Raw genomic sequence first — 23,083 nt, forward strand, 5'->3', positions numbered from 1 at the left:
TTCTGCTGCTGTCAGGATTCTGTTAAAATACAACAAATTGATTGTTGAATTAAAAAAAATTGAAAGGAAAATGTTTCCAACTTTCTTTTGTTGAACAAATTGAACATTGAATTGAATATAAAAGCCAGCACTACAAAAAGGAATGACGCAGTTTACTTTCAACTATCACAAAAAAAGTGTCTTTAGCGATATGTCGCCTTTCCTATGCCCAAGTTGATATCGCAATGACGATTAAAAAAAACCTGATATATTATGCAGCCCTATAAGCATGTGTAGGTAACAAGAGTACAAGAGTAGGTAAGCACGGATCCAATATGTCAGGTTGGTTTTGGCCCTGATGCTGGTCCTGTTTTAAGGGGATTCGGGTATGTGACCAATCCCCATTACATTATATACAGGTTTCTGTTATGCTCCATGTATTTGCTGTACTGAGCTCCTACTGCATGAACTGTCTTTGTTACATGTATTTGAGTTGAGTGTGATGTCAGCCCTGAGGTCACAATATGGTGAAAATGTAACTCTGACAACTGACAAAACAATAGTAATAAAACAGGCAGAAACCTAAAAAAAAAAAAAAGATTATCTTTGAAAGTCTCCACTTCAGAAATGTTGTGTTACAGCTACACCCTTATAGTAAATTACATCACATTGATTCCAATGAGTCCCATGCAGTAAGTAGTGTTATGGATTTTGAATTTGCAACAAAGAGGAGACTGGGATCAGATTGTTTTCAGCAGATATCCCGATATTAGGTACAGGAATTGGTATTGTGAGAGAAAAGGTTTAAATCCCTTGTAGTGTTTCCTTTTTTAAACTTACTTTTTATACACTTCATCTATTTATTTTTTCACTTGTCGTAGTGCAGCCTATTGTAGGCCTGACTTATGTGGGACACAAGTCCTGATTTTTTTTTTTTTTTTTTGGTTAATGGTCCAGATTGCAGGAGGAGACAATATGTCACACGTCTCCCTGCAGCACAAATAGAACTCCACAGTATATTTTATCATTCGACATTCGTCTCCACCGGGATTAGGGTCAACTCACTCACAACTGAGTCGGTTATAGAGGTGGATTTGTTTTAAAATCTTAAAGATAAGAACAAGTGCAAAGAGTTGTTTGTGAAAGTGCAGCATCTTTATAAATTTGGATTCAATGTGAAAGCCTTCTGGTACATCTGTTTCCTGACAGTGTGGTTTCAGAACTGGGTTCAGAAACAAATCTTTAGCTGGTCCATGGAAAAAGCCAGAGTCAGGCAAAGTCAGCACTGTTTTGACACAGAAAGTAATTCCTTCTTCTTTTGTATTTACAGGAACGCTGTCGATGGGAACAAAAAGCTGTACACCGTCTATGATACAAGGTAAGAATCACTCCCTAGGAATTTATGTGAAAAGTACTAGAAAAGAGAAGAAAGAGTGTTAATTCTGAAATGCAGCAAAAGACCAGAGTCTATGTCTATGGGATAATGTTGTTGGGAAGAGTCAAACACACACTCATTCCCTGCAGTGATATTGAACTTCTTTCACTACGGCGAATACTGTAGCAAACTCTCAGACTGAGAAAAAGTATACCAGCATTCTCATAAAATCTGCACAGGAACAACTTAAATTGAGTGAAACAAAAGTATTTCACACCCAATCCAAAGATTAATTCTCACTTCTGCTGCCATGAATAAACTACAAAATGATGAGAAGAACTTGCACATTTTATCAGGAGTAGATTTGAGCAAATCTATAGCCAATAGGAGTCTTCTGTGGGCCCAACAATGTTTTTATACCAAAATGAAAATGAATAGGCTACTATACAATACTACATTATATTATGCTATGCTATAGGAAAACAGGTATTGTGCATGTATCCTTAAAAACCTTTTTGCCTATCTTCCACTGATCTTTGCCATTTCTTAAATCTGAAAACATGAAAATATGTACAATTTCTTGAACTGGATTTATAGTGAGCTAAAACGTTGTGTAGCCCAACAGTAGTACGGCAGTGGGGAAGAGGAAAGCCAGCAAGGGCTCAATAATGTCCTAACACTGTACAAAAGAGCAATAGCAAAAGTTAGCTAACGTTGGCCAACATAAGATAACCTTACCTAATTGAACTTTTTATTTAGAGGAAGATTTTGTTGTTGCCTACTTTACTTCTTTCAAAATTTAGCCTACATAGTCTTATTCTAAGAAAGTCATTGTATGTTGCATTCCAGTATTAGCAGTAGTTTTCCTATAAGCAGTAGGCTAAATAAAAAAGCATGCTTAATTTTTGACTACTTTTTGTCACACCTGAGTGGGACTTGAGCACAAAGGGGCGTTTGAGCAAACAACCAGAGAGGTTCTCGGGATGAAGAGACCCTCGGGCTACTTGAGTGCCCCTCTGGTGTGACATTAATATAAAACATGGAGATCTCATTATGGCACACACATAGCATTTTTGTTAAGGTGTCAGCCCTCATGCCTTACCCGCCCCTCGATCGGCACTGCACATAATGAAAGTCCTGAGCTCTGTCTGAGACTCAACTTAGTTCACAACCGTTTCAAACAAGCTTATGCAGTATGTCACGTGGGCTTTAATGATTACCAAGAGCCTCGCGCACACTGACATGAAGAGTCATATTGCAAACTGAGATTTAGCTACAAGGTCGTGTATGAACCGGCTCTGTCAGGGATCGTTTTGAACCATGGGCGACCATATACTGTATTTTACGCATGCGGCTCCCTTGGACAGAGGACTGGTGGATGTATGTCCTCATACCTGGCAACAAGTGCGTTAATGGATATTTGGCAAACACTCTTTACAAGTGTGACAGTGAGCTAACCCGCGAGAAGCTGAGAGCTGCTTACCGGAGGATGGAGACACGGAGCCGCCTGTTTGAGGCTTCCCGGCTCCGCTGCCGTATCACGGGCAGCATTGAACACGTCTGACATCTCCGCCTCATGAAGCATGTTAACACAGACGGCTCACCGGATTCAGCGGAGCTCGGCGGGAGTGCACCGTGGCTCCGTTATTTAGTCATTTGTTGAAGGCTGGACGGCACCCATCCATCCAGACACCACACAAGGGATGTGGGGACCCCAGAAAACAGGGCTCTTTGACATTCTTTCATTGCCGCTGGTCGTAGCAGTGATGTGCTGTGCCCAGAGGTGAGTGTCTGGGTTTGAAACCGGACACAGGTGTATGTGTCCGTCCTCCGAAAGAGTTACCATCCTTGTTGTCGTTTCTCTTTCAGCGTCAATGAACCGGGGAACATGTCTTTCGTCAAAGAGACTGTGGATAAACTGTTGAAAGGTTATGATATTCGTCTTCGGCCAGACTTTGGAGGTATGTCCCTTATTTGGTGTGTTTCACCCTAATGGCTGTTTCTTTACCTGCCCATTGTATGACTGTATATAGCCTATTGAATTAGCGTCAAAGCACTTTGTAAACTCTGCTTTTAAATGTGCTATATAAATAAAGTTATTATAGGCTAATTATAATATATAGTTAACTTTCTTTTATGTATTTTAAGGTGCACCGGTTGCTGTTGGCATGAGCATAGACGTGGCAAGTATAGACATGGTGTCAGAAGTCAATATGGTAAGTAGTATAAAAATCCTCATTTCCTTTTTTTTCATCATGTGTAGTTTTGGTGGACATCTGTGGACTGCTTTTACCAGTAATATACCCAAAATAGATGAAAAAGTATTTTCACTTATAATGAAAAGTGTTGTCTTGTACTAAAGGGTTAAATTAATTATAATCTGGGGGACTACTTTATTCTAAACTACCCTTTATAATGAATTAATACGTTGTAACTAATGGCATTATTTATGATTAACTAATCATTTTTGCTTTATAGCCCATTTATAAGCTATTATAAAGAAGTTTCAGGTTGAAAGTTTTTGAAAAATCCCTTTGGCTGGCATTTACCCAATTCGGTAAAAAAACATTTGTACTTGTCCATTAATATTAATCATGGGGTTCTAACTTCCCTATAAGCCATCATGTTAGCAGTTGCATATGATACCAAGCCAATAGAGGTTTGACAAAAATCCATCCAGTCTGCAGCCATAAATGTCGAGAAGTTGTTAATAAATGCCTTTTGTTCCAGATGCTCTGTAAACTAACTTAGCAACCGTGAAATTGTTCTTATTAATAGCTTATAACAGATCTATATATGATTGGTAAATTACTTATTAACCATAAATAAACCTACAACCTATTACCCTATGCTGCCTTGTCAGAAAGTAGTGCCAAAATGAATTTTCACAACCTGGCAACCCAAAACCATGTTAATGGATATAACTAAACTATACTGAATTATAACCAACTCTATAAAGCATTAGTAAATTAAATATTTGCCTTCAGTGAAGCCAGTAGTTAGTTTAGAGTTATTTAAACACTTTATAAAAAGTTGACTTTTTGGAAGGTGGTATAAAATCTAGAAGAAAAATGACAATACACAATAATCTATACAACGTCCTGAATTGCTCGAGTTTAGTATGTACACAGAATAGTTTATAAAGGCTGTCTTGTATTATCAGAGTGGTTTGGTCATCTGCTGTATCAGATTATGGCTAGTCGTATGGTTTCCCATCCTGGTTCACTGGCTGTGTGACTCCAGCAGTGATGCCCTAATGGTTCTGTGACAAGATAGGCCAGTAAGTTCAGTGCTATGTCTTCTCCTCTCAAATACCACAAAACAAACAAGCTAAACCCTCAGAAGTGAGTCTGTATGTGCATGTGTGTTGCGGTTGGCACACTATGAGCTAATGCCTGTATGTCATCTATCATTGGTCTGAACTGCTGACAGAGCTTGATGCCCCATCACATGCTACCAAGAGGAAATAGCCCCTGACATGCTGTCCTGACAAGTATGTGTGATGAAATGTACCCGTGGTGCATTTTAATGCATCTCTACAGAGCGGCACAGTGTAGCTTAGTGAAGCTAAACACTCCCTACCAGTGACAACGGAGATTCAGGTCTTGTAAATGGTTAGATGGTTGAGTACATTTAGTTTGTCATGTTAAATAGTGTGGTCGTATTAAGAAAATACAGATCAAGATTATTTTATTGCTATAGATAATGGGATCTGTTTTTTTGGGTTACCAGAGTTCCTATATGGATGGAAAGTTCTTATTTTCTGTACAATTAATTTTGGATTTGCGTTTTTAAAATGACAAAATATGAAGTTAGTAAAACAAATGAAATACACCAGAGGTTTTCAAACTGTCAGTTGTGACTCTCCAGGGGGGCGCAGGAGAGGTGAACAGAGTTGTGGCGGACTAATCTGACATACCAGATGGTTTGCTGTCATTGGAAACTGTTTGGAAAAGGGTAGGCACTTTTTCACAGTGGTAGCCGTCACACACACCTCGCCCATAGCTGCCAGTAGCTCCTCACCAGACGCTGATTGGTTGGGTCCACTGAACACAACTGCATTACTTAAAGCCTGACAAGATGAATTCTCGTGTGATATGGGATCCCACGTTTCTTGCGTGATTTTGTGATATGGGAGCGGTGGGAGAGGCTTTAGGTCACATTGCGTCAAAATTTGCGATGTTTGTCTGAATCCGTCAAAATCCTAAAAGTCATATCTGAACAGAGAGACATGATACACATATTTTTTATTTAGTGTGACTTAGGCCGGTTACACATCTCTGTCTGTGTGGATTTTTCCATGTCTTTACACACCAGAAACATGTCTGACGCGGCGCTGCTGCTGCTAGCCTTGTCTGGACACATGGATGTTTCCCATTGATAAAATGAAATACCATGTTAAACATAAATATATACTGATTTGATTACAGCAAAGACAACGTTGGCAGTATTGACAGCAAAATAGGCTACAGAATATTTGGTTCTGTATTGACAGGTGCAATATTGGAAAAATCGATTTTTTCTTTTTTTTTTAATTACATTTATATCTGCATTTATATCAAAACCTAGACACTTTCGAGCATCAACATGTCATTTATTAATATGTAGGGTTGTCAAATGATTACTTTTTTAAATCGCGATTAATCGCTGAATTTCTATAGTTAATCGCGATTAATCGCATGTTTTATCACATGATTAAAATTCTATTATTTTGCATTTCAGAACTGTTTTTAAGTACATATTAACAATGGAAAGCAATTCTTACCAGTGTATCTTGATTGGGAATCAAATGAATGTAAAGAAAGTTACTTTATGAACTTTATTATTTATTTACTGTAAACAAAAGAAGAAAAAAGAAAAAAAGAAGGGTACTAAACTATTAAAGATTAAATAATAATGTAATAACTAACAATAACTTATAGGCTAAGTGTTTTAAGTGAATGCATCGTCTGTGTTGTTTAATTCCGACAGCGGCAGCTGCTGCGCTGCAGTCAGACTGTTAGGTCCCGCTGTTGGAATCCTCTCCAGTGAAATACAGTCACACTTTGCACTGTTTAATGTTAGCTGTCAGCATTTTAACCCTGTTTAATCCAGCTGCTAGCTAAAGGTAGGCTAACGTTACATGCTGTCAGGTGTAGTGTAAAGTCAGGCACCGAAATGAGGCACCGAAATTTTCGTTCTTATTCAGTCTTGTTACTACCGTTTAGGTCGGCACGTTTCGGTACCCAACCCTACTTACCCGAGTCGATATAGTGTGCAGTAACTTCTAAATCATTTTGATTACTCACTGACTTCCAGTGATCACCCGTTGATGAGACAGCGTTTGCACTTTGGTTTCAATAACCGGTCGGCGAGTAGCACTCTCCGAAATAGTGCTTTGCCTGAGCCCACTAGCATCAGCCTGAGTCATGTTAACTGTCCTATGCTTAGCTCGTAGCTGGTAGCTCAAGCTTGACGTGCTTCAGTGATATTTTAATTTGGCTTTACACAATGTGCCTATGGCTTTCGACTTGTCTACGAGCCGTCCGGGAGTTTTGGAAAATAAAAAGCTCCATTCAGAATTGTGTTGTTGCTGCATTTCTCCATCATGCCTGCAGCCTGCAGCAGGAGGATGTGTTAGGAGGAAGTATGGCAGCTTGATGATAAGTAAAGGTGTGGCAGGGTCAAAATAGTAGCCTGTTAAGCACGACCTGAAGCCTAGTGAAGTGAAAATAAATTAATAAATGGCGGCATGCGTTTAATGCGATTAAAAAAGATTTAGGCGTTATGCTCGGCCCTATTAATATGTATTTGTGTCTAAAAGACATATAAACATCTTTTCCTATTCTATTTTGCCTGGAAACGCTTCCAACACGCTTGCGTGAAAAATAGGCGTCGGTTCTATTTCTAGCAGGCACATGTTTTCGGCGTTTTCTTCAGTATCATAGTACTCCAGTGATAGCTATCTGTACATCCATGGGAACATAGCAAAATTAAAGTGATAATAGCTAATTCGGCATTATTTTAAATGGTGCCTATTTGCCAAAATGTTGGGGGTGGCCCAGTTGTCTCAGTTTTGTCTGAGGGGAGGCCTACAGGGTCAGACTTTGAAAACAACTGAAATACAGTACTACATACAGCTTCACTGTTCTAATACCAAACATGAATAATGCACCAGCCTAATATTCTATGCAACTGTTATAATAGGCATAACACATAAGTTAAAAAATTTGATTTCTTAACTCAGACAATTATATATATATGTATATATATATATATGGATGTAAGCCTTTGATTGCACGTAAATAAAGACCAACACATATTTGTTTAAATCTCATTAGCTTTGAAAATCTATAATCATCTAACTAAGTTCCAGCACTTAATGGACCAAACCTAATTTCCGTAGTCGAGACCACACCCGCTTTTAACTTGAGAGTAGCTTTCTTCGTAGCCATACTGTATAAAAGCGTTTGGCCTCCTCAGTGGCGATCACATCACACTGTGGGTATTAATGGTTCTAGGCACGCAGATGGGACAGAGGAAAACACATCTCCTCCTCGTCGCTGGAGGAATACACATCTAGAAAATAAACACTCCCAGTGGCACTTGAGCATGTGCTAAAAATGATTCACTCATGGTACGAACGATAGGACACCAGGAGCTGTTTGCATCCTGCCCATGAGCCATTATAGAATGAGTGTCTTGTGTGATTTGCCAGATATCCGAACATATCCACACCATCCTGATGGAGTACACAGTATCAAACACACAGGACCCAACAGGATCACTAATCACTGGTCAGGCTGCTTGAACATATTGCACTTTGCAATGACTCAGGAGGAGGCAAAGTGACCTCACATCAGCACTACTACTTTTCTTTTATGCCTGGAGCTATAGATCAATTTTATCAGGGTATTCTGAGCAGCCACACCAAACACTATGGTAGTTTATCTGTGGTCCTGGACAACATTATTTTGTTCCTTTCTGTACAAGCTGCATTCCAGTCCCCCCTCCCAAGCACTTTGATATTTTGTAGCTTCTTCTCATATTTTGCTCACCAGAGCATCTTAAGGCTTCCAATGAACAATGTTTATGGATTACAGTGAGTGTAATCTCTCTTTACTAGGCCTTCACACAGCATTCCTGGATGGGAGAATAACATGCTCTGGTTTATTGGCATTTCTTTAAACCAATCTCAATCGTCATGGGTGTCGCTAAGCGCCAGACAGAGAAACGGTGCCTCTGCTAAATAGCCTCGGGAAGGAACTTGTTTTGGTGGAACGTGTGTACGTTCAAAAGTAGTTTTAGTCGTGCAACAGAAAACTCAGATTGGACAGATAGTCTAGCTAGCTGTCTGCAGAGATATGAGGAGCAGTTAACCATAGTCCTCAGAAATCCACCAGAGTTTAAAATTACAACACAAAGAACGCGAGCGGTAGGGACATCTGGCCGAAAAATAAGGGACATCCGGTGGAATTTCCGGCGGCACCTGAACTAATCTGTAAATGAAACTACAGTGAGTGAAATGCAGTATTATAAAAACTTGTCAACGCCTCACATTTATCACAACTCTTTGCACATTGTACAATATATGGTTCAATGGTTCTTCAAAGGCCATGGTCACTGTGAGCTCACGTCCGTCCCATTCTCATGATCGCGATATCTCAGGAACGCTTTATGGGAATCGCTTCACATTTGGCACAAGCGTCCACTTCTCTGTGACATCATGATGTTCTGCAAAAAAATGCTTTTCTGGCCATTATTCAACGCTATAACTATATATAAAGAACAGAAGGGGAGACATTTGGTTGGATACTGAATTGGTGACACTAATCTTAAAATTGTGCTGATTGTATAGATCTTCTTTGCTGCCTGGTTGAAGATGTGTGTGAAGAATCCACATTTTGCCAAATAATACACATACTGTACCTTTTTTTATTAAATAGCTTCAAAGTCTTCAAAGCAAGGCAGTAATTCTAGTTAACCTTTTTATTATCATGCTGTTTAAGTGAAGCTTGCATACGAAAGAAGAGGCTGTAAATAGTTTGGTAAATAGTAGTTTATGTTATTTATGGTTTATGGTGCATTAGCAAACAATTTACCTCTTAGGTGTGGACCAAAAACCTCACAGATGTGTTGATTAGTTGCGTTACTGATCTGTAACACGCTTTCATATTTCACACCTTATAAGCAAACATCCATATTTGAAGCCAATAACAGACTTTGAGAGGCACATAAATGGAAGTAGGACAATAATGCCGTTTGACCTTTACTTACTAAGAAGTTATAAAAAGCAAGTAAGGTTAGAGAAGATGAGCAGGATGTTTGTCTTTTCTTGCATTGGTTTGAATAGTTGGAGATGATGACCTCATTCCGTCTGATTTACTGTACCTGTAGCAGCTCTAGCTCAAGTCAGCCTAACTGCTGCTTTTTCTTCCTTCTTCTTTTAGTTTCTTTCATTGCCTTCTTTGTCATGGCTCTGAACCGTTCTAATCTTGTTTCTAAAGCCCTCTGAGATGTTCTCTGAACAAATATATATATATATATATATATATATATATAAAATATAATGTTATATATTATATAAATAACAATAATATGTATCCTCACAAAGCCAGACCATATCTTAGCTCAGTTTGCCCAGTAGATACATTTCCGACCAATCACTGATGTATGGAGAGTGTTTAGGTGATGAAATTCTTGAAACTTGTAAACAAATACTCCAGCTATATGAAGGACAGTTCTGCAACTGCATTGCAGATTTTTTTGTCTCTGAGACGTATTGAGAAACCTTTTGTGATGAATAGTTGGTGGTAGAAATTTGACATTTGGAGAACAGCTGCAACGTCATTCCAGTTTGAAATCTGAAAACACTAATGACAGCCCAGTGAATGGTGTCTCCACTGTTCAGTCAGAACATTGAAGGCTTCATATGGATGTCTAAGCGAAGATGAGAGCTGTCAGTCATCTGTTGTACAGCTTGATTGAAAAGACATCTGTCCTGGGCGAAAGCTGAGACTCACCATACCACAATGAGAGAAGCCACGACTTGGTGGAGACACTGAGAAAAAAACAAAGCTAAACTAAAAAACATTCAATTGTGTCGAAATATTGAACAAATTATTAGTTCATTTTTTGTGGTTTTGTTTATGGGAATTGGTAAAAAAGAACAAACCTTCCATTACTGCTGAACACTAACTACTCTGCAGTACCTGATGGTGGATCTTAAATTACCAGCAGAGTTTTCCCTACCATTAAAAGACTTGGCACAGCACCCGAGCCATTTTGGGCACAACCTAAACCAAAATAATTTAAAATCAATATGAGCATTAAAACTAAGTACATGAATTTTTTCAGATCTAATGATTGTAGTTGGTCCCCAGTGGAATTCTTTAGCAAGTTTTGTTTTTAATCTTTTTGAGTGTTATTTATTTATCATCTGCTCTTTAGGGCTGCACATCCAAATCAATCGCAATATTTGTTAAAGGCAAAATATCTGCCAAACCATTTAAGTATTGTGGTGCTGCAGAGACGTCCCAGCCTACAGACTAAAGAAAACATTTATGTATCCTTGCAAAAATTGCACTATAATAATTTAAACTTTTTTTAATTTTAATAGTTTTCAATGAGAATGATACAAAAATAATCATTACCTCCAATATTGTGAATCATATCGCAATAGTAATATCAGTCAAAATAATCGCAATTAGATATTTTCCTCATATCTTGCAGCCCTACTGCTCTAGCTTTTCTAATGTTTTAGACACAGATACCATATGGTAATAATAATGGTCCAAAATGATGTGAAATTGCATGTTTTTTATTAAAAATCTTTTTTTCTTTGTTTGAGGGCGGACCCCTAAACCCCCTGCCAAATACGTGCACCTAAGTCTTCCACAAACCTAGGAGAAAAGCACTAATCAGTCTGCCATGAAAGGCCTTTCGCTCACCTTTAAAATGCCAGAGCTGCTGACTGGTTGCTTGCTAAATTTATTTGTGCACGTGCATGATTGTGTTATTTGCAGTAACTATTAATCTGTTAATAGGGTAAGAGGCTATATTTAGTAAATCAGTGTCAGTTTGTCAGTGCTCCGTTTAGAGTCGTGCTTTAAGAGAAGTGGGAAACAGACAGAATAGATCTGCAATGCAGTCCATGTCTTGTCTCTTTTTCATATACTTCAACACGGCCCTGTTAATAGCGTGACTCTATTTCTTCACATGTCGTCAAGAGGAGCAGGAAAGTTGTGTCTTTGTGGATTATCTGCAGTCCAATTGCACTTTTCACAACCTGCTGTGATTATTGAGTGATGATCAGTGATGTTCCTTAGGTCATAGCCATTACACTGGACCCTCTCTTATTTTAAAATGTGACATTATCTCAGGCTAGGGATGGGCGATATGGCCTAAAATCCATATTGCGATATACATTGCAGCCTCTTGCGATAACGATATATATTGCGATTTATAAATCATAATGGAACCATTTCAGACCAGGTTACATAGACCCTAAGGAAAGGTATGTAGTTTTGAGAACATTTATTGTTCAAAACTGTAATTATACAACATAATGTTGCAGATGAATAAAATTCAAGTACACTAGTTGCAGAGACTTTGACAAAGAAAAAGCTTAAAGTATTGGGTGTCTTCTCTTTAGTGCAAACCATTCTAAAAGGCACTACACTTAGTAAGTTTAAGTCCTTGGTTCTTAAATGCCCCCCAAGATGCAGAGAACAGGAAAACCTGGTGTCTGTTTAGTTAAGGAACAGACACTGTACTGGAAATACTTTCAGTATTAGGCAAATATGCTTTAAATAAAACTTTAAATAAAAACATATTTCAAGCAAAGTTTCTTACCTGCAGCCTAATGTAACGCATTACACACACATACACACACACACACACACACACACACACACACACACGAGTCGGGACTTTTCCCGGTGGGCCGGTCTGATAATAGTTATACATTGCAAGTTGTTAGCAACACCATCCGGCGGCCTGGCGCCGCTGCCTGCTGGTCAAACGGTGCAGCCTCTGCTCAACCCGTACGGCAGGGGCCGTAAACGTCCCGGTACATTTTTTGGTCCCACTCCGCCGCTGCACACACGCGCACACACACTCACGGCTGTATGTTCAGCGGGGAAGTCTGCAAACACCGGCTGCCAAGATTCCAATCGTCCGTTATATAGTGAATGGTCAGGCTGGTGAAAGGCTCCATGGTACGGCTCGACCACAGCTCCGTTGTAGCGGCTTAAATCTAAACCAAGTCCAAATAATGGATGTTGCACCGGTCTTTTTCACCAGCTTCTTGTTTCGCTTTTAGTCATGTTTACTCAAGAAGCTCGTGGCTCTAAACTTCGCGGGTAGATTGCGTCATCAACATGAATTATCGCGATAGTGCAATATAATTAAAATCTCTATTGTAGGCCAATTTTGTATCGTTTATATTGCATATCGTCTATGTCGCCCATCCCTATCTCAGGCTGTTTCTATATCGAGAAAGTTAGTCTATATCGAAGATGATTCATTTACAGGATATTCCGGTGCCGCCGGAAATCCTGCCGGATGTCCCTCGTTTTCGGCCAGATGTCCCAAATGTTACGCTTTCTTTGTGTTAGCATTCTAAACTCCCATCCATGTATGAGGACTATGGTTAACTGCTCCTCAGATCTCTGCAGGGTAAATCCAGACAGCTATGATTGTGATTGGTTTAAAGAAATTCCAATTCATGAAGTAGTCTTAAAAAACTTACAAAATAAACAAAACTTATGTGTCTTTAGTGTGTGTGCTTTCTGGCACTGGGTAAGACCCAACAAGTGAGTTGGTTCAGGGTCTCTTGAGTAAAGCGAGTGTTTGTGGTCTATGCTGCAGTGTCTGATTCACTGACACAGGCAGGTTGTAAAGGAGAAAACTTGGCTCAAGATCAAGTTCATCCCCCTGACTTTTTAGAAATAGCTGGATGCTTTTCGATGTGATACACAGCTCTGTTCCACATACCTCACACTGAACCAGACTATGCATTACTTAGTTGAAGTTTTTGCCCATTGGGAATTGTGTAACTTTACCATTTTGGGGGGGGTAACCTTTAAAATGACACCTTATGTTAACCCGACCAGTGATTGAAGTGATCTATTACTAGCTTGTCTAATGGGCAGGTATGAGAGTGGTATCAATCGTCTTCTAACTTCTAACTTCCGGCAATTAAGTATATTTACCCAAATCCTTTAAAGAAAAACACACACACAAACAAAACCTAAACAAATAATCTTGATACGGATCCCTCACATTAAAATAAATGAATCATTTTTTTTATTATGACCAAGATATCAAGTGGAACATTTTGAAGTGTAAAAGTCATCTTGTCAGTGCTCTCTGGTGGTGCACTTTTTCTAAGGCCTAGTCCACACAAATTCAATTCAGTTCAATTTAGAATTCTAGTATCAAATCATAACAACAGTTATCCCAAGACACTTTACAGATAGAGTAGGTCTAGACTAGCCTAGAAATCTAGACCCACCTGGCAGCAAATGTAATTTGCAGCCTGGTGGGTCTAGGCACTCTCCGTTGACTTGCGAGCTGGAAAAACCAGACTCTGGTCAGGCCACTCACATCGTGTATAGAGTCGGTGGGCGGGGCTTATGGCTGCTGCTGCTGGGAACAGCGGTCTTCTGGAAGACTTGGAGTTCAGCTTTTCTTTGAGAAAAGAACAAAGAACGGCTCTGAAATCATTCTTAAAAAAGGAAGATGTGTTCGGAGTTTTGCCGACCGGATACGGCAAAAGTTTAATCTATCAACTAGCTTCGCTACCTTCTTCGTTGCTCTGGTTGGTTGTAGCGCTATCCTAATACGTGCGGAGGGAATTTGAAAGACAACCGTTTATCTCGCATTGAGCCCTGTCAATGGTGAGTTCCCAGACCCAACATCTTGATGTGGGTCTGGCTTGTCAGGCTAGGTCTAGACCACACTCTTCTCATCATTTACAAAGACCCAACAATTTCCCACAAACAAGCATTTGGTGCAACAGTGGCGAAGAACACAGGTATTTTTAAAAATATATAACGTTTTCCCTCGTTCGTTCTCAAAAGAAATTCCGTCCACACATGCACTGTTGAGAAAAATCTCTGTCCACATGAAAACGCAAAAACACACAATTGAAGAGCTGTCGAGACCATACCAAGCCAACATATAACCCCAGCCACTCATAGAAGAAGAAGAAGATGTTGCCCAATCAGAAGCCTGAAAAAAAGCTATGACCAGGAGACTTCCTGCCAACTAGTTGTCCGACGGTCTCGTCCAGGACCGGAGACGTTGGAGGCGGGGTCTGTGTCGTGGCAGTATTGGATTAGCAGTGAACTCCGTAACGCATTCTGACTCCTCCGTTCCTCAATACAATGGAAGAGTAACTGTACATCTATGTGTAAAATGTAAAACATGTAAAAAGTCCTGCTAGTAAGCCTGTTACCAACTCTATTTTGGCCATGCAAGAATTGTCACCTCATTTTCTGACGCCTCGCCAAAGGCGATAACGGCACACACTGATGTATCCAAAAGCAGACTTTTTGGTTTGTAACAAACACAAACAGCATTTCTATAAGTCTTCACCATGGCCAAAACTCAGTTTACAGTGACCTAAAACACAGTTTGTGGGTGGATGAAAGGCCAAAACGAATAGAAAAAGCTACGTTTTAAAAAATACCCGTGTATGTGTGGACTAGGCCTAAATTACTTCAACGCTATATTTCTTTACTGCAATTTATTGTCACTTATCTGCTGACATATACACCGATATATCTGCACTAAGCAGCTAATTATACAAGCTCATTGATTTTGAGTGTGCGATTTGGGCAGCCATGTTGCTCATTTCAATCAGTTTGTTATTGAAAAAAAATAGTTTTTTAAAGGAGAGCAAATTTTTATTTTTTTGTTATATTGTGTATTTTTGTACATTGTTTGGGATATTGTCTTCATATTACTATTAATAGAACGATCAGCACAAACATAATGACAAGATGGTTAACAGTCACCACATACATTTTTACCATCACATACTGTAAGCAAACTTCTATAATTTCTATCATTCATTTTACATATATAAAATGCAGGATTCAGAGCTGTTGTCAATGGTAAAGCAATGTAAAAGACTTGTGTGATTGCTCAGTCTAAGTCCTTGAACAGCCCAAAGCAGAACTGGCTCTCTCTCCCTCCGACAAGTGGAGAGCATAAAGGTGTTGGCGGCGTGCTTTCAAACAGTCAGAGTCACACAAGGTATTGGCCCATTATAGCCTGTGTGGGCGAGCTGCAGAGCTTGTTGTCTAGGAAATTAGTTTATTAATATATTTCTCATTTAACTCACTGCACTCCTTTATTTTTAGCTTGGAAATTAAGATTGCTCTGTGTCCTTTTTCCATTCTCTTGATATTTTGAAAACTCCCACTTAACCAGGCGTTCATGTTACACATGTGCACTGCAGAAACAAATTGCAGTATTTGTGTATTTATTGGGGACATCACTCCTTTAGGTATGTCCCACCAGGGTTTCTATACTTTGCGAAGAAACACCTGTCCAGGAACAAAAAAAGACGTCCTTAAGCTGTAAAGCAGATCCTCCCAGCGGTGTTGTTACACGTTTATTCATGAGTCAGCTGGAAGACAAATCCATCATGTGCTAAAACCCCCATCAATTTTGACACTTTAACATTATCCACCTTCTGCCTGGAGGAAGTGTTGCCCTTAAAAAAGTCATACTAAAGATGTTCTCCCAGATTTATATTGAAGGGCTTAGTTAATAAGTCAGCCACATAACATATCAGATAGCCGCAGGCTTCAGTACGCACAAGGTAAGGAGAACTCAGCCAAAAACACTAGTGTAGTCTCTATACTGTACACAACATGCTGACTTTTCTACTGTGCAGGGACATTGCTGCACTTAGTGTTATAGTGGGATGTGACCCTACAGGAATATAAACCCTCCATGCTGCATTATCATTCTACTCGTCACTCTAACAGGGTGCTTGAAATAAAGATGGAACTTAACATGCTTTTACTGATTTAATACACCTGATTCAGGTGAAACTAATTGTGGCTGAAGAACTTTTGATTTATACAGTCAGTTACTTTTGAGGGGGTACAATGTGAGGAAATGCTATGAGTGCCTCAAGTAAGCTGAGATAACCCACAATTGGCATACAAGTCCTGCATGGTTTTAGGGCATCAAGATGTTTTAATCATGCCATTTTTCCTCGTAATATACTGCATCTACATAAATGCCTGATTAGCAAGAATGGTTTCACGTACTCCTTAGGGAAAACCACTGAACAAACAACCAACACTGTCTGTCTCCTACACTTAGCTGGGATATTTGAATGTAAAAAAAAAAACATACCATCATTTTTCTTTTAATATCAACAATGGATCAAATAACAATCGGTAATGTGTGAGGGAACATTACTACCAATGATATGCTTTTCCACCAAACTCGCAAATCTCATTAAACTAGGTTAAAAACTAAGCAATGTTCAACTTAACATTTTCCCCCCACGGGCCTGTAGACCAGAGTTTTACTGGCCCCTTGTATATTTTTACTGGCCTGTAAAAAAAGACACTTTTCTATAAAACTGTTGTTATTGGTCCCCTTGAAAGAAAAAACAACCCCTCTCGGTCTGCTTTGGCAGGGAATTGAAACTGAGCAGTACGTACCACCATCGCCACCCTCCTCCACCCAGGTGTAATGTGACTCGTGACTGTGATTGGCAAAAAAAAAACTGTCAATGGCCCGTTTATCAACTTGTCCAACACTGGCCCCGGACCATTGGGCCATTGCTTATACTATTATTATTAATAGCTTATTATGTCTGACCCTGCTAAGGCTTTTAGAGATGAGTAAGCGTTTGTAAGTTAAGTCTTGCCTTGGCTTTAGTTTCTACAGTTATTAATATATTGATGAGATATGTTATGATGATCTGTCATGGCTAAAGTATAAGCTTGTATCTTAATGTATCTAATCATGCACCATATAAATACTTTTAATGGTCAATGTATGGTTATTGTTAAAGTACAGCTTCATAATTCATCACTTCATGACACCTGGCCTTAAATATAGCAAGATGTATCGAAGTATAAATGTCATTAAATACTAAAATGATATGCCTTTTTTATCTCAAGAATGAATATTGGAACTAAAAAGACCCTTTCTTTCAGCTTGTCTAAGCTCTAGTGTTTGTCAGAACCAGTGTCGGTTCCGTGGAGAATAACTTCTGATTGAACACCGCTCAAAGCCTCCATCGCTACACTCCACAGAAATAGATCACCTGCGACTTTGCTCTCATAAGACAATAGCACTTATACCGTTATAAGGTGGTGAAAGGAATGGAATTATTTAATGAAAGGCTTGTACATTGTTGTGTGGGAGGATGCAGAGACACGGTTTGTAAAACATATATAGTACACTTTTGAATTCTACTGGGAACGCTTAGCTGTCTTATGGAGTGATGAAAAGCCCCCCAATCTCTGAGTGCTATTCCTGTATTCCCAGCAGACATCCTGGTGTTAAATTGACATAGACAATGTTTGACTGGCACACAGTAACCATGTCTGAGCATGAGACTGTGAACTCTCCGAGCCGAAGATGACACGACAGTCTCATCCTCCCACTGGGCCTCATTTACTCACTGGTGCTGAGAACAAACCTCTTTCTGTCTCTTGTGGTCTACATATCTGACAACAAACAACACCACCACAAATCAGAGTAAGGAGTATGTATTTTCAAAATGTTGTCATTTGTTAACATTTTTTAAATGCTCCACAGTCCTTTCCTCTTGGAAATCTTTTTGGTTATCAGATAAGACAATTAGCCTTACGATATACTATTACACTCAAACTCTGTCTTCACTGAAGGTTCATTTTCAATAGTGCTGGAACATAATTCAATATCATCATTAATGACTTTCAGTGGAATCATGGATAGGAACTTATTGTGTTAGCGTTTTGCAACATTCTGTAGAAAGCAGGAGCTAATTGTAATCATAAATGGAGCATTAGTTCAGGCAGTGTACTGATGTCTTGTCTGCATTAGCTGATTGGCATCAGCTGTTTCATTCATGCATCACAGTCCCTGGCTGTGTGGCTCTATATTGGCTGACAAGGAATGTCCTATCATATTCAAGCGCGGCCATTATAACCTGACTTTTCTAACTGTGACTCTGCTAAAATGCTTATGCCAACACTGTTTGCTACCACACCTCCCTCCACCACCCCAGCCTCATCCCTATATGGTTTGGTTGTGTTGATTTAACAGAAATGTCATGTGTGTGGGGGATTTGTTCTCTCAGCAGAATCTTTGTTGCTCTAAAATACTTTGAGAGCTTCATCAAAGAGCAGAGTGTTTTCAGGCAAATCCAACTGTATAACCCATTGACTTTATCAGATCTAAACCAGGTATGGACTCAAATGCACGACTCAGGGCAGAGGATCAGTTCACAAGAGGGTTTATTACAAACCAGGTAGCAGTGTCCAAATCACAGTTCAAGGGTGAGGTAAAAAAATAGAAGTCAGAGGCACCTAAATCACAAAACAGGCAAGGGTCGAAAAACTGAAAAAAGTATGCTGGAACGTTGACGCTAAGGTACAAGACGATCTGGCAACTAATGGGGCTTTCTCACCTGCCTTACCTAGTTCGGATGAATCGCAGTAGAGTTTGTTTTCACCCTTGGTGCGGTTCGTATGGGCAGGTGTGAATGCCGCAATCACACTCAAATGCGCACCAAAAGCCTCGTCATCACTCGGATCTCTGTGGTCAAACCAGCCGCCGCAAGAGTTGGAGACAGTAGGCGGCAGAGCGAAGTCTCGGTGAGCAGATGTAGTAACGTCGCTCATGAAACAATATCTGATTATTTAAGGGAAATGAGCTGGTTTGACCCATGGAGATGCAAGAAATATGCACTAGTCCAGAACTCAGGACCTTCTTCCTGTATTTACTTTCTTGCTTCCACACCAGACCCATCTGACCATTAAGCAGAGTAAATGTTCTTGCATGGTTTGTAATGACCACGTTTGCAACGCTTGGATTTTTCTGTGTGAAAGGAAACCGAACCAAGGGAAAACCGCTCCAAGTTTACAAACTCATCAACTGATTTGGACCACAGCAAAGAAACTATAGATGTGAAAACGCCCTGAAGCTAGTGAGAGAGGTAAATATATACTAAGGGAGGCGGGGAAACAATTAGACACAGGTGAAACACATTAGGGCGGGGCAGATGATCACACAGGCGGGAAAGCAGACAAAGTGTAGCGATTTGGAATGAGACCCAGAGTACATTTCAAAATAAAACAGGAAGACGCAAAAATAAAGAAAACATTTCATGACCTTAGACACTGGTGGGAGACCTGACAGTCTGGGTATAACCGTTTGCTAGAAGTGGTCAGTTCCTTCCAAAAGTGTCTTTGAGTGAACTAAGAACATTGCAGCAGTTTGCAAATGATATACAGACAGAAGCAACCTTCATCATTAAAACAACAAAGGATCAGTGTGTATCCCTTAAATCAGTTTTTTTCAAAGACTTGTGACTATCACATATACTGAGCGGGATATTACAATTAAAAATAAATAAACTTGTCAGTGCTTTCTGGTGGACGGACTATGTACTGTAATGGCAGCACTGTCTTTGGCATTTCTATACTGGAATGTCTTGTTGCTTGCTGGCCAACATACAGTACACCAGTACCGATATATCTGCAATAAGTTAGTATTGGCTGATATTTCGGGCTCTACTATATATATTTTTGGTAATATAGTGGGAATATTTGGGGAATCCCAATCGCATTTCCTCATTTGTATTATCAAATACATTATATTATGACATCGCTAGTAGTAATAATCTTAAAACAAATCTGAGTGCAGAGAAAACAGAGAGCCTCCATGCAGTGTGGCTACCAGAGGGCTTCTACCTGTACACAAACTAAAACCCCTCTGTGGGGAATAGGCTGATGCCGGCACTCAAATAGAGTAATGTGAGACCAGTGCGCACATGTACAGTGGAGCAGGGGTGGATATACAGGAGGGGGTTTGAGATACCAAAGAAACCGCCAGAAGGATGAGGAGGTGGGGATCTGAAGATCTAACACAGACTGAAATAGTCGTGGTCCAGACGCTGAGTGAGAGGCTTGGTAGATGGGCTCCATCTCTGTAGTAGCTGTTGTGTAAAGCTGATTCACCCAGCCCACACCTCAGCTGCATGTGGGAGAGAGCGTAATGAGGGCATCTTCTGTTCATACGGGGGGACAGAGAATTGGGAGGGCGAAGGCTAAAAAGACTTTAAAAAACAAAAAAGGAAACGGCGAAGGCTAAAAAGACTTAAAAAAAAAAAAATGAAACGGCCAAGTTTCAAGCCAGGGATTTTTTTCTGGAAACATACTGCGTTACATTGATTACTACAGAACCTACACCCACTCTGACAACGGGAAGAAATGTCTTAAGCATTCTTTTTACATGCAGATGTAATAGAAATAGTGTCATTGATTTCATTCTATAACTGGAATAATACACTATATTAGGGGTCGACCGATACTGGTTTTTCATGGCCGATACCGATTATTAGTAGTGAATGAAACAATATTTGGAACAGATTTGCATTTACAGTAAAAATTAAGATCTTGTAGTCAAAATTAACATTTTGGAATGTTACAAACTCCAACACAAAACTGTGTTTAAATGCTTTTGAGCTATTATTTAATAAAACTCAAACTTGAAACGAAATACACAGTAAAAACAAATCATAAACTAAAAAATAGCTTCATGAAGTTTTTGTATGCTAACAGTTTGTGTTGCAGAGCCAAAGCAGTGCACATTTTAATTAATTAACTTTATTGGTTATTGTAAAATAAAACACAATACAGATAGTCTGCAAATGCCAAATATCGGCCCCCGATAATGGCCATGCTCCCTACTCTATATAACAAAAAGGACATTGAATGCTTGAAAAGACATTATGTTTCAGTAACTACAGGCAACTTTTTAAAATAAGGTAGAAGTATAGAACGTCCTGACTGTACATATACACTGAATTATTCATAGGAATCAATATTATATTATATTGTACTGTCAGTCAAATTGCACAGTGTAATTCATTCCAAACACAAAACCAGCCATGCATGATGCAGCTGCCACTTTGCACCAGTGTGTGTTGTGTACAGAGTAAAAAGAGAATCAACAAAAATAATGCAATTCTTTATTTTGTCAAAATGAGGTCAGCAGTTTCCGAGGTGATGAACCACTCAGACTAAACTCGTAGTAATAATAATAAAAAAATAGCTGGTATTGATTTTCATATCCAAATGAAATCTCGACATTTTTGACACTCGACACTGTATTTTGAATACGTGATTGCACCAGAGGATTGAAATGTAGGCATTTTTACTGCACTGCCAAGTTTCTGTTTATTTCCTGAGACCTGCTTATTTATTTAAGAGAGCATTAGTCAGCAGAACAAAGCCAAAGCGAGCTAGTAAAGAGCTCCATTAAAGGCCTCCAAAAGCTTTTGTGTTTGATGGATCCACTTGTGGAGCTAGCTGCGAATGAACGCCCAATAAATTATTGAAATAGCCTCATGTCATTGCATGTACGGCTGCTAATATGTAATGAAATCTATCTATCTATCTATATATCTATCTCTCTCTCTATCTATGCAGTGTGGTCAGTCACTAAACTGAAACCTAGCGTTGATGCTGTGCCTGCAGTAATGGAAATCTATAGTCTGAGGGCTACTGCCAGTCTTGTGCACAGAACAGCTGAGAGAGGTTTCTCTCATTGAGACAGGTCTTGAAATATGGTCACACAGGGCAGACTGATGAGATTTAGAGTTGTTTGACAATTCTATAAATATCACCTTTGTTACGAACAAATCCATCCCGAGCTCTGGGCTGCAGACATTCAGCGCTGAATTTGATAACCTTGTAAAAAAAAAAAAAAAAAAAAAGTCTGCCTTCAGTTTTGGACAGTGTTGGCAACACTGACCTGAGGAAATTGCCAGCGTCTGGAAAAAAATGACTTTATTTATACCATATATTTGTGCCATAGGGGTGTGCAATTAACTAAATTTCAATCATTATTTCGACTGTGGCTCTTAACGATCACAAAAACAATGTATTTGAGAAAAACTGTTATTTTATGACATTACATTTTTGCAAGTAAACTCTTATTTTGTCTTGCGTTCTGAATGACGTGCACTTTCGCCCCTCCCGAACGCTAAACTCACTCAGCCAACATTTAAATATATTATTTACATAATTTATTTTAAAGGAAATTGAAGAAGTTCAACAGGAAAAGTATAAAGGGAAATTTCACTGTTCAAAGTGTTTTCACTGTTGATTTGTTTTTTAAAGGGGTGATAGAATGCAAAACCGATTTTACCCTGTCATAGTTGAATAACGACAGTTCGGTGGGTAAATAGGACATACATAGAAGCTCAAAGTCCCACTGACACCCCTTTACTATGAAAATCTCATATTTTGAAACTGCCTCTGAAAACGGGCGAATCCCAACAAAGGTGAGTTGCTTACGCAAGCGTCTCAAAATCCGGAACCTTAAGAGAACAGTCACGCCCCAACATTTACATAGGCTACACAACTGACCTGAGATCAGGTAGTCTTCTGAATCTAGCTAGGTCACGCAGATCTCTGCTATTCCATTACAAAATTCACTTCTGAAACTTTTTTATGCGAGAAATCAACCATATAAAGCTCGAATATGGGCCGCTTT

At 39.3% G+C, this 23,083-nt stretch overlaps 1 protein-coding gene across 5 annotated transcripts in view; it reads left to right on the plus strand.

Annotated features, from left to right (window-relative positions):
* The window catches only part of gabrb3 (gamma-aminobutyric acid type A receptor subunit beta3), a 68,617-nt gene that overhangs the window by 18,474 nt on the left and 27,060 nt on the right, over positions 1-23,083 (plus strand). For 3 of the 5 annotated variants that reach the window (XM_039810085.1, XM_039810084.1, XM_039810082.1), the window contains exons 2-4: positions 1,310-1,357; positions 3,224-3,315; positions 3,503-3,570. In XM_039810085.1, coding sequence (XP_039666019.1) covers positions 1,310-1,357; positions 3,224-3,315; positions 3,503-3,570 — 208 coding nt within the window. Of the gene's footprint in view, positions 1-1,309; positions 1,358-1,384; positions 3,138-3,223; positions 3,316-3,502; positions 3,571-23,083 lie in introns of those variants that run through there. The other 2 variants (XM_039810086.1, XM_039810083.1) reach the window with 2 other exon arrangements.

This window comes from Perca fluviatilis, chromosome 9 (assembly GCF_010015445.1).
Source record: "Perca fluviatilis chromosome 9, GENO_Pfluv_1.0, whole genome shotgun sequence".
In the NCBI taxonomy this organism is placed as follows: Eukaryota; Metazoa; Chordata; class Actinopteri; order Perciformes; family Percidae; genus Perca; species Perca fluviatilis.